At 38.4% G+C, this 12,949-nt stretch overlaps 1 protein-coding gene across 1 annotated transcript in view; it reads left to right on the top strand.

The window, feature by feature from the left end:
- The first annotated feature begins 279 nt into the window (after positions 1–279).
- B3GNTL1 (UDP-GlcNAc:betaGal beta-1,3-N-acetylglucosaminyltransferase like 1) overlaps positions 280–12,949 on the top strand; it is a 142,268-nt gene continuing 129,598 nt past the window's right edge. The window contains exons 1-3 of the mRNA XM_023729156.1: positions 280–370; positions 4,265–4,381; positions 4,483–4,582. Coding sequence (XP_023584924.1) covers positions 311–370; positions 4,265–4,381; positions 4,483–4,582 — 277 coding nt within the window. The 5' untranslated portion in view covers positions 280–310. The remainder of the gene's footprint in view (positions 371–4,264; positions 4,382–4,482; positions 4,583–12,949) is intronic.

The following is a 12,949-nucleotide window of genomic DNA, read 5'->3' on the forward strand; positions in this document are numbered from 1 at the left end:
CTGATCCCCTCGGGGGTGTGCAGCATGAATTGAGGGTCAAAGGGAGCGCGAAGGAAGCCTGCGACACAGACACTCGCCCAACTGTCCAGCCGCGCCAGCCGCCGGCCTCTCTAGGCCGCGCCGCTCTACGCTCGCGGCCGCTCGCCCCGCCCCGTCCGGCGGGACCGACGTCTCTCTTCACCAATCGGAGGCGGTCCACGCGCCGGGCCCGCCGGCGAGCGGCCGCGCATGCGCACTCGTCGCCCGCTGAGGTGGAGACGACGCACGGACAGAGTCGCCCCCGCGGGCGGGGGAGGAGCCAGCCGGGGCCATGCTGGCGCGCGGGGACTCGGTCGCAGCCGCGCCTCCGGGCGGCCCGCGGGCCCACGTGGTAGGTGCCGGGCCGCGGGGAGCAGCCCGAGGACGCCCCACCCCTCTCCCTTCAGCTCTTCTCTTTCCCTCTCCCCGTTCCCTCTACCCCTCCCCACCTCGCCTCCTTCTCTCCCCTCCCCCACTTTCCGCCCCTCTCCCCGCCCCCGCCCTTTGCCTCTTTTCCCGATCTTTACTTAAACCCTGCAGTACCTCTTCTTCTAGGGTCTCCGCCCAAAGCAATGTGTAAGCACCAGAGAAAAGTGAAGTTATGGTGGAAGGAATTTTATGGTTATTGGGAGACTTTACCAAGCGAAGGGTTTGAAACCACAGCGTTTGGAGCACAGCTCATTATCCCCCTGGACTCGCAGCTGTAGCTCCAGGGACAAGGTGTGGGAGAGGGCAGCCACCTTACCTGGCCAGAAGGTGAACAGCACAGCTGCGCTGCACGAAAGGCTGGGGCTGGAGCAGACTGGGCCTCAGGGTTCAGACTTGACGCTGACTCCAGAGGCTGATACAGTCAGCATCCACGACGAGATGTGTCGTTACTTAGAAATAGCCCGGGGGTTTAGCACTAGGGCGGTTTGTTGTTGTTTTACTAAAATGGAAGACAGATTTATCAACGCCGATGTTTGACCAAAAAAAAAATCACCATATAGTTTGTATTATAGATCTTTGAGGATAGTAAAAATATTCTTTCCGGTATCCCTTTAAAAAGTACTTCTAAAGTAAATTAAATATGTAAGTAAATTAGAGAACTAGTTTTCTGGGTCACATACAAATCCAAGAAAGGATATCGCTGTTAGATTGGATTCCTCAGAGTGAGGTTTCATCAGTGAAGAACTGGATTGAATTATATTTTCCTTACTCATATCTATGAAGCTTTTCATAACCACGTTCAGCCTTATTGTTGTTAGGTGCCCTGTACATAGCGACCCAGTGTACAATAGAACCAAACACTGCCAGGTTGTGTGCCATCCTCACAGTCTTTGCTATGTTTGAGCCAATTGTTGCAGCCACTGTGTCAGTGCATCTCGTTGAGGGTCTTCCTTTTTTTTGCTGATCCTCTACCAAGCATGATGTGCTTCTCCAGGGACTGATCCCTCCTGATAACATGTCCAAAGTATATGAGACAAAGTCTTGCCATCCTTGCTTCTAAGGAGCATTCTGGCTGTACTTCTTCCAAGACAGATTTGTTTGTTTTTTTGGCAGTACATGGTATATTAAATATTCTTCACCATCACCATAATTCAAAGGTATTAATTCTTCAGTCTTCCTTATTCATTGCCCAGCTTTCACATGCGTATGAGGCAATTGAAAATACCATGTGTTGGGTCAGGCACACCTTAGTCCTTAAAAGTGACATCTTTGCTTTTTAACGCTTTAAAGAGGTCTTTTGCAGCAGATTTGCCCGGGGTATTACATCATTTGATTTCTTGACTGCTGCGTCCGTGGGTGTTGATTGTGGATCCAAGTAAAATGAAATCTTTGACAACTTCAGTCTTTTCTCCATTTATCATGATGTTGCTTATTGGTTCAGTTGCGAGGATTTTTGTTTTCTTTATGTTGAGGTGTAATCCATACTGAAGGCTGTGGTCTTTGATCTTCATCAGTAAATGCTTCAAGTCCTCTTCACTTTCAGCAAGCAAGGTTGTGTCATCTGCATATGTCATGTTGCTAATGAGTCTTCCTCCAATCCTGATTCCCGTTCTTCTTCATATAGTCCAGTTTCTGAGATTGTTTTCTCAGTATACAGATTAAGTACGGTGAAAGGGTACAACCCTGATGCACACCTTTTTTTATTTTAAACCACACAGTGTTCCCTGTTCTATTCCAACGAGTGCCTCTTAGTCTATGTACAGGTTCTGCATAAGCACAATTAAGTGTCCTGGAATTCGCATTCTTCACAATGTTAACCATAATTTGTTACGACCCACACAGTTGAATGCCTTTGCATAGTCAATATAATACAGGTAGACATCATTCCGGTATTCTCTGCTTTCAGCCAGGATCTGTCTGACATCAACAATGATATCCCTGGTTCCACGTCCTCTTCTGAATCCAGCTTGAATTTCTGACCATTCCCTGTTGATGTACTGCTTCAACTGTTTTTGAATTGTCTTCAACAGAATTTTACTTGAGTGTGATATTAATGATATGGTTTGTTAATTTCCGCATTCCGTTAGATCACCTTTCTTTGGAATGGGCACAGGTATGGGTTTCTTCCAGTCGGTTGGCCAGAGAGGTATCTTCCAAATTTCTTAGCATAGATGAGTGAGTGCTTCTGACGTTGCATCTGTTCATTGAAACATCTCAGTTGGTGTTCATCAATGCCCAGAGCCTTGTTTTTCGCCAATGCCTTCAGTGTAGCTTGGACTTCTTCCTTTAGTACCATCAGTTCTTGATCATATGCTACCTCCTGAAATGGTTGAACGTCGACCAGTTCTTTTGGTACAGTTACTCTGTTTTCCTTCCATCTTCTTTTGATGCTTCCTGCGTCGTTAAACATTTTGCCCATAAAAACCAAAAACCAAATACACTGCCATCGAGTCGATTCCGACTCATAGTGACCGTATAGAACAGAGAAGAACTATCCGTAAGGTTTCCAAGGCTGTAAATCTTTACGGAAGCAGATTGCCGCATCTTTCTCCCATAGAATTCATCAGTATTGCAACTCGAGGCTTCGGTTTTTTCTTCAGTTCTTTCAGCTTGAGAAATGCCAAACATGTTCTTCTCTTTAGGTTTTCTAACTCCAGGTCTTTGCACATTTCATTACAATACTTCGCTTTATCTTCTCGAGGTGCCTTTTGAAATCTTCTGTTCACCTCTTCTACTTCATCATTTCTTCCTTTTGCTTTAGCTACTTTACATTCAAGAGCAAGTTTCAGTCTTTTCTCACATTCATTTTGGTCTTTTCTTTCTTTCCTGTCTTTTTAATGACCTTTTTATTCAAAATGAATATTTTTAAAATTATGTATATTAATATGTGTATGAAATAGATGTATGTGTATATAACACATATACACAGCAACCTGACTACCTTTGTTTTTATTTTCTTGTTTAGGAATGTGCCACTTCTCTTTATTAGGGTATAGACTCAAGGGTGAGGACTGTTAATTTGTTAACTTCTGGGTATCCTTCTACACTGCTTGATATGGTAATATATAAAGTTAAGAATCAGTTCCTGTAATCAGTTGTTTTGTTGGTAGATTCTCGCTGTCAAGTTTCACTGTTTTTACTCCGTGCTCCTTTAGAAGTTATTCGTTAGGCTCTATGAGAAAAGAGTAACTCTAGTGTCAGATCAGCTCTAAACTAACACGTGAAACAAAGGAAGAAAGAAATGGACGTCACTTGTGCCATTTGCCCAGCTGGGTTCTTTGAATACACCCTCCTCTCCATTACTTTGTTAGAGCATTGTGTTAGCGGGTACTTAAAAGGACTTCTTTGTTGCTGTTTCTCTAACATCCTGGTTGACCAAAAATGCTTATCCTGCAAAGAACCTATCAGTTATTTTCATGACTGGGTTAGAAGATACACAGATACAAACAAAATGATGATGTTCATGACTAATGATGGGAAAAACACGTTGGAGTTACTACGGGGAGAAACATTTTGATGCCTTTCAGATTTTTTTTTTTTTTTTTTTCCTTTTAAAAGCATCAGAAAGACCAATTCAGGAAATGTAAGAATAAATCTTACGAAGCAAAACAATGTTAAGGGCTTGGTGAGAAGGAAGAGACACCTTTTGTTTGTCAGGACATATTCTTTTCTTGGAAACCTTACTTTGTGTTATTCTGTAAATCAGACCTTGCCGTTTGGGAGTAAGTATTGTGCTGATGGTAATGGGGAAGTACATTAGAGCAGTGGAAAGGAAATTTAGTTTTCTATTTGTTAATCCATTTCTTTTCAATTCCAGTCTATTATCCTCCCAGTCCACAATGCTGAACGTTGGTTGGATGACTGTTTGAGGTCCGTTTTGCACCAGGACTTTGAAGGCATCATGGAGCTCTCTATTTTCAATGATGCCAGTAAGGTATTTATGAATTTCCTGTTGAGTGACTTAACCCTGGTATAATTCAGGTTACAGTGTTTTGAAGACAGTTTCCTGATCTGCCAGTGTCATTGTGCTTTCAGGACAAGTCTGGGACTATCATTGAAAAATGGAAAGTGAAGTTAGAAGCTTCTGGTATCCTTGTGGTCATTGGAGGTCATGATTCTCCTTCTCCCCGAGGAGGTTGGTAAACATGTTTAATTTATTATTCAATTGTAATCAATAGTCTTACCAGTTTACATACTTAGTTTCATGTTGTTTAAATCCTGGTGAAAAGTATTCTCAGTGAAGTTAAATCTACCACTAATTGAACACCTGTTGTTGTTAGGTGCTGTCGAGTAGATTCTGACTCATAGTGACCCCATGTAACAGAATGGAACTGCCCCGTAGGATTTCTAAGGCTGTAGTCTTTACAGGAGCAGATTGCCACATCTTTCTCCTGCAGAGCCACTGGGTGGGTTCAAACTGCTAACGTTTCGGATAGCAGCTGAGTGCTTAACCGTGCCACCAGGTCTCCTTATTGAGAACATGCTAGACCTAAATTTTATATATTTTTATAAGGATTTGTGTAAGACAGCTACTCATTCTTTAGTTATTAGTCATTCTAACAAAAGACTGTTGGGTATTTTTATTTTTAGGCTAGTCAGTCATTATTAGTCACCTCTACTGGTTAAAATTCTCTTCGTGTAACATTAGTTTTTTTGTCCTATTTTATAAATCTTAAAGAACCAGCATTTGGTTTCATTGATTTTCTATATATATTTTTTGTTTTAAATTGTAACTCTGGTCTTTTTTATTTCTATTAAGCATAGATGTATGGGATTATTTCTGGACTCTCATTTTATTCCATTGATCTTTATGTCTGTCCTTATGCCATTACCACACTGTTTTGATTACTGTAGCTTTGTAGTAAGTTTTGAAATCAGGAAGTGTGAGTCCTCCTACTTTGTTCTTTTTTTGAAGATTATTTTGACTGTTTAGGACCCTTTATAACTCCATATGAATTTTAGGATCAATTTTTCCGTTTTTGCAAAAAATGCCATTGAATTTATAGATGAATATAGGGAGTATTGTCATCTTAAAAATAGTAAGTTTTTTCATCCATGAACACAGGGCACTTTTCCATTTGTTTAGGTCTTCCTTAATTTCTTTCATCAGTGCTTTGTAGTTTCAAGTGCACTAGTCTTGAACCTCCTTGGTTAAATTAATTGCTAAGTATTTTATTCATTCTGATGCTATCATAGATAGAATTGTTTTCTTAATTTCCTTTTCAGATAGTTCATTGCAAGTGTATTGAAATACAACAGTTTTTTTGTGTTGATCTGTATCTTGCAGCTTTGCTGAATTCATTTAATTCTAAGAGATTTTGTGTGTGTGTGTGTGTGTGTGTGTGTGTGTGTGGATTCGTTAGGATTTTCTATATATAAGATCATGTAATCTGTGAGTAGAGATTGTTTTACTTCTTCCGTTACAATTTGGAGGCTTTATTTCTTTTTTCTTGCCTATTTGACCTGGCTAGAACTTCTAATACAGTGTTGAATAGAAGTGGTGAAAATGGGCTTCCTTGTCTTATTTTTTATTTTAGGGGGAAAGCTTTCAGTCTTTCACCATTGAATATGATGTTAGCTGTCAGTTTGTTGTTGTTGTTGTTTAAATAAATGCCTTTTATTGTACTAAGAAAGTTCCCTTCTTAGTTTGTTGAGTTTTTTTTTAAATCATGATAGGGTGTTGGATTTTGCCAAATGCCTTTTCTACATCAGTTGAGATGGTCGTGTGTTTGTGTGTGTGTGTTTCCTTCTTTTTATTAATGTGGTGTATTATATTCATTGATTTCTTATGTTAAACCAACTTTGCACTTGGTCGTGGAGTACAATCCTTTTAATATGCTGTTGGATTTTATTAGCTAGTATTTCGTTGAGGATTTTTGCATCTATATTCATGAGGATGTTGCTCTGTTGTTTCCTTTTTTGGTAGTGCCTTTGTCTGGCTTCATTACTAGGGTAATGCTGGCCTCATAGAATGAGTTAGGAAGTGTATCTTTCTCTTCTATATTTTGGAAGAGCTTGAGAAGGTTTGGTGCTAAGTCTTTAAATGTTTTGGTAGAATTCACCAGTGACTCCATCTGATCCTCGACTTCTGTTTGTTGAGAAGTTTTCAACTTAAATGATTCAATCTCTTTACTGTTACAGGTCTATTCAGATTTTCTATTTTCTCTTTAGTCAGTTTTGGTAATCAGTGTATTTCTAGGAATTTTCCGTTTCAACTGGATTATCTAATTTCTTGACATACAATCGTTTGTACTGTCTCTTATAATTCTTTTTATTTCTGTAACGTTGGGAGTAATGTTCTTACTTTTATTTCAAATTTTAGTAATTTGAGTCTTCTTTTTTCCTTAGTCAGTCTAGCTAAAGGTTTGTCAATTTTGTTCATTTTTTTCAAAGAAACAACTTCTGGTTTTCTTGATTCTATTGTTTTTTATTCTCTATTTCATTTCTTTCTGCTTTAATCTAAGTATAATTATTGTTTTATGTATTTATGTTTTAAACCATATAGGAAAAAAGAAACACAAACCATAAATAAAACAATACTGGCTTTTATATTTACCTATGTAGTTAACTTTACTGGTATTCTTCATTTTTTCATATGGCTTTAACTTACTGTCTTGTGTCCTTCATTTCCGCCTGAAGGACTCTTTAAAATTTCTTGTAGGTTGGGTCTACTAGTGATGAACACTTAGTTTTGGTTTATCTTGGAATGTTTTAATTTCACCTTCGTTTTTGAAAGATAGTTTGGTCAGATACGGAATTCGTGGTTGGCAGATTTTTTTTTTTTTCAGTGTTACAAATGTCATCCTACTGTCTTTGGACCTCCATGATTTCTAATAAGATGTTGGGGATCCCTTGTACATGATGAGTTGCTTCCTTCTTGATGCTTTCAAGATTTTGTCTTTGACTGTCAACAGTTTGGTTATAACGTATCATGCAAAAATCTCAGTGTGGATTTTTTTGAGTTTATCCTACTTGGAGTTTGTTAAGCTCCTTAGATGTGTAGAGAAGTGTCTTCATCAAACTTGGGAAATTTTCAGCTATTATTTCTTCAGATATTCTTTCTGCCCTTTCACTCTCACCTCTCTTTCTGAGACTCCCATTATGTGTGTATTGGTATGCTTTATGGTATCCCAAGGGTCTCTTAGGCTCTGTTCTTTTTACTCAATTCTCTTTTCTTTCTGTTCCTCAGACTAGATAATCTCAATTGACCTATCTTCAAATTTGTTGATTCTTTCTTCTGCCTGCTCAAATCTTCTGTCGAACCTCTCTAGTGAATTTTTCATTTTAATTATTATATTTTTCAGCTCAAGATTTCTATTTGGTTTTATAATTTGTATTTCTTTATTGATTTTTTTTTTCCTGGCAAGACATCATTCTCCTAATTTCCTTTAGTTCTTTGTCCATGGTTTCCTTGATCTCTTTAAACATATTTAAGACAATTGATTTAAAGTTTTTTCCTAGTAAGCCTAGTGTCTCATGTTCCTCAGGGGTAGTTTCTGTTCATTGCTTTTTTCCCCGTGAGTGTGCTATACCTTGTTTCTTTGCATAACTTGTATTTTTTTTAAAATGATATTTTGAATATTGTAATAGGTTAACTCTAGAAATCTGATTCTACCCCTCCCCAGGGATTTTGCTGCTGCTTGTTCTGGGTTGTAGGTTGTTTACTTACATTTCCAAATGATTTTTTGTAAAGACTGTATTCTTTGTCATGCATGGTCACAGCAGTCTGTTCCATAAGCTTAGTGACCAGCTAGTGATTTGACTGAGATAGGCTTAAATGCCTAGAACCAAGTGGGGAAAATGCTCTCCCAGTTATTGCAGATTGCCTCTGGGCTCTGTGTTGGGGCATACCTTCAGTGCTTAGGCAAGCTGTTTACATCTGTGCCTTAACCTTTACTTCCTGTTTGTACAAAGTTTAAATGTCAGCCATGTGCCATTTTTTCTTCTTTTTTTAAAGAAAAAGGTGAAAGCTTGAGGTCTTCTCAGGTCTTTTCTGAGCATATGTCTAGTCCTGGGAGTGCACATGGCCTTCTAGATTCCCTAGTATACACAGGACTTTTTCCAAGCCCTCATTTCCCCAAGGCCGCTGCTCAGCTGGAGAGTGGGGGATGGTAGGTGAGGAAGTTAAAATGCTACAACACTCTTTTATCAAAATTTAACAGCTTTTTTCTTCGTTAAACATTCCTCTTGTTGTTTTTTATTAGATTCCAGAGTCCTGAAAAGGTGATTCTGACAGTTTCTGCTAGCTTAATTGTTGCTTTTGTGGAGGGATACAGTTATGAAGTTTCCTATTCTGCCATTTTCAGTGGTGTCACTCTGATGGTATTACTGACATAGTTTGGTTTACACCTCCCATTTTACTTTTTGTTTTTTATACGTCTCATGTCTTTTTGTTCCTCTGTATCTTCTTTAGCACTTTTTTTTGCATTAATGGATGCCTTTAATGATTTTTTTGACTGTTCATTTATTTCTATTTCTTTATGGTTGCTCTGGAGCTTACAATATACATTTCACTTATTGAAAACAACTTCAGATTTGTATCAACTTAATGAGATATAGAAACATTACTTCCATATACCTCTACTCCCTTCCTCTCCTTTTTGTGGTATTATTTGTATACATACCGCATCAATAAATGTTAGAATCCCAACAATACATTGTTATAATTATTACTTTATATAATTTTATGTTTTTTAAAGAAGCTAAGAGAAGAAAGACAAACAGGTATGTAGTCTGTTCCATTTATCCTGCTGTGATGGTTAGTTTTATATGTCAGCTTGACTATGCTATGTTGCCCAGTTGTTTGGTCAAACACTAGTCTAGATGTTGTTATAAAGTATTTGTAAACGATTAAATCAGTTAGCCTTACATAAAGCAGATTATTCTCCATAATGTGGGTGGGCCTCATCCAATCAGTTGAAGGCCTTAAGAACAAAAATAGAGGTTTCTGGGGGGAGTATTGTGCCTCCAGATATAAACAGACATCTTGCCAGAATGCCATCTTTCTCCTACTACCTAACCAACTGGTTTTGGTACACAAGGCTGCCAGAACTTCCAGCCTGCCTCTTGACCTACAGATTTTGGACTTGCCAGCTCCTACAGATGGCAACGGGTTTGGTTTTTTTTTTAGCTCCTACAGTCATGTGAGCTAATTCCTCAAAATAAAGCTAGTGTGCGCTCTTTTTCTCTCTTTCTCTGTGTATATGTATAACTGTAATTGGTTCTTTTTTTCTAGAGAACTCTCACTAAGACATCTGCTTTGTCTGTTTTAGGTTGTTCGTAATCTGTCTTTTATGGCACATACCCTCCTCTCATGTCTTGTTATTGTGTTGTTGTAAGTTCAGAGTTATTTTGTGCTTTGGCTGATCATGTATAGCCTGGGGGAAGAACTAAGTTCCAGGTTCTAGCTTTTTCCTTTCTTGGCATGTTTGAGTATTGGCGGGTGGGCCCTGTGATGAAGAAACTCCAATGTTACAAGCTTGATAACCCTTCCTTTAGTTCCTATTTGCTGCCCAAGGCTCCCACCCCCCATACAGGTGAGCTTGCCCCTCAGGTATCCTTTCTGTACTGCTTTTGTACTTTCTCCCCTTCCTCCCTCCCTCCCTTCCAAGCAGTCCCTTCGCCATTTCTGAGTGGAGGGGGAGAAGGAAAGGAGAAGGCCTGAGATAGCTTGTCTTCTACATTTGTTGGAAGAGCTCCTCCCATCCTGATATTACCTCCTGAACCTATTGTTCTTTTGCTTCCTAGTGATGGAGGAGTGGGCAGTCAGCTTCCTTGAACAGTGCTGTTTAGAGAAAAGGGCACAATCCAGAAGGTCTTCCCAACCCATCCCCGGGACCGTGGTGTTTGACTTTCTTCCCATGCCAGTTTACAGCCGCCTCCTGTCTCCTGTGGAGGTTACCTCAGCTTTAAAATTAAGTGTTGAGAGCCTTACTGTTCTTGTTCGTTTCTGTGTCATTTCTAGTGTTGGAATTGGGTGGATGGGGTGGATCATCTGTTTTATTTTTATCCAGCTCTAATAGTTTTTCAATTATTATATTGGATTTTCTATATAGGCAGTCTAATCCTGAACAAATTTTATACTTTTATCTCTTTTTTCTTCTTTTAACTTTATACTTCATTTTTTCATAGTTTCAATCAGGTAGGAAATCTAGAAGAACAATGTAGAATCACATTAATGATAGCTGAATTCTCTTTTTGTCCCTGACTTAGTGGGCATGTTTCTAGTCTTTCAGTGTTAAGTATGATATATACTATTACTTTCTGATAGATATCCTCATCAGGTTAACTTGCTATTCTTAACTTATTAAAAAACCCCATTGCCGTTGAGTTGATTCTGACTCATAGCGACCCTATAGGACTTAGAGTAGAACTGCGCATAGGGTTTCCAAGGAGCGGCTGGTGGATTCGAACTGCTGACCTTTTGATTAGCAGCCAAATGCTTAACCATTGTGCCACCACCAGTACCCCTAGCCTTCAGAAAATAAGGCATCAATTGTGAATTTTATTAAATGTCTTTTAGGTATTTGTTAAACTGATTATTTGTTTTTTCCTTTTTTATCTGTACATTTTTATTATAATAAATTCTGTTAGTATTTTTGTTAAAAAAGGAGCTATTTTTTTAGTGCTGAAATAAACTGGCAATGGCATGATAGTGTTTCTATACAGTATAATTTTTCAGTTTTTTTTAAGATTTTTATATCTATATGTATAAGGAAAATTGAAATTTATTTTTACAAATAAATGTCTGGTTTGATTAATTAAAAAGATATATAAAATTTGAATGCCAGCATGTGGTAAAAAGAAATTCAGCCACACAGTAGGGTCCTCAATGACGTGTAAAAGCCTCACTCTCCAGAAGTAACCAGTGTTGTTTAGTTTTCCTTACTTGGCTTATTTAACTTACACAGTATTCGGTAATACTTGATATGAAAGATGAAAAGTTTATCTCACTAGAGTACTTTCTACTTCTGTTTCCATTTTTTCCTCCCTCGGGGTTTTGTTATATATTTACGTTGGCAAGGTTTATAATGTTTACATTGTCTTCTATAAAACTTGTTGTTTTATGTGCTTTGCAGATAGGTTGATTATAACAATTTAAACTTTGTAAAAACAGCATTTACAGTATTATAAATATGTAACTATTATTTGCTGCAGAACCAGATAGTGGGATTAGATTCAGAGGAGGAACTGAAATCCTCTTCTGCCAAACACATGCTGCACGCTGGGGGAATTTCCCAACTGTCAAGATCTAACAGAATCCTTAAAAATTTATCATTAGCTTAGTTTTCTTATTCTAGGCTCCACTTAAGTGCCATTTTTTTTCTTCTTTTTAAAAAATTTCTGCTTATATATTCCTTTTCATCTTGCTGGAGTACTTTGTCAAGTAATTTTTCCATATCTGGTATGTGGGTGGTAAAGCATTTAGAGTTTTGTACATGTCTGAAAATGTCTTTATTTTGTACTTATGCTGAATTGACATTTTGGCTGGGTATAAAATTCTGGGTACAAAATAATTTTCCTTAGAATTTTAAAGGAATTGACTCATGTTTCGGTGTGCCGTGTTTCAAATTAAAAAATTTAACGTCACTCTGATGCTTGTTATTTTGAATGTGTTTTTTCTGAAAGCATTTTAGATTTTTCTCGTTATGCTTTGAGTTTTGAAATTTCATGATGCTGGGTCTAAGTGTAGTCATTTGTTCATTCATGCTGTGTTTTCATATTGAATGACTGGTTTTAGTCTCAGCTTTAATAGTAATATATCAGACTCCTTTTAGTTTGACTTTAAATTTTCATATAGAGCTTGAAAAAAAAAATGCCTGCATACTCTGCATGGGGTTGCAAAGGTGGAGGCAGTGCCAACGATAAATCTGTAGCTGATGGCCAGGATTCTTATAGGTATTAGGAGTCATGTCTTTCTTTAAAATAGTGGTCCTCACCTCTGCTTGCTTGTCCTGGGGAGCTTTAAAAATACTAATGCCCAGGTCTTACCCTAAGATATTCTCATTTAATTGGCATGTGGTCCAGTCTAGGCACTGGGATTTTAAAAACTTCCTAAGAGATTCTGATGTGTATTCAGGGTGAAAACCCACTGCTTTAAAATATTCCTAGGAATAGTGTAGCTTCAACCCCACTTTATATGGACTTGGTCCAGAGTGAATCTTGTAGTTCCCAACATGTCAGAGGTTAGTCAGGCTGACAGCTCGAATACGCCTCATATGAGAGCTGGGAAGTGTTAACTCTGCTACGAGGTCCTGTTCAAATGTAACTTGTGACTTGCAAAAACGCAGGCTCTCAGCAACTCCTCCAGTGTTTTTGGGATAAAATTGGGTAATGGATAGGTTAGTAGGAGTAGAGGGATAGCTCATTCAGGGTGGTTCTCAGAGGTACAAGTGTGAGACGTGAATTCTGCTCTTCCTACACACCACTTGTCCTTAGTATTTCTTTTTATTTCCTTTCTTATTTTTCTGCTAGTTTTGGGTGACTCCTTTGGAAGCTTGGC

The sequence above is a fragment of the Trichechus manatus genome, unplaced genomic scaffold (genome assembly GCF_000243295.1).
Source record: "Trichechus manatus latirostris isolate Lorelei unplaced genomic scaffold, TriManLat1.0 scaffold00028, whole genome shotgun sequence".
Classification (NCBI taxonomy): domain Eukaryota; kingdom Metazoa; phylum Chordata; class Mammalia; order Sirenia; family Trichechidae; genus Trichechus; species Trichechus manatus.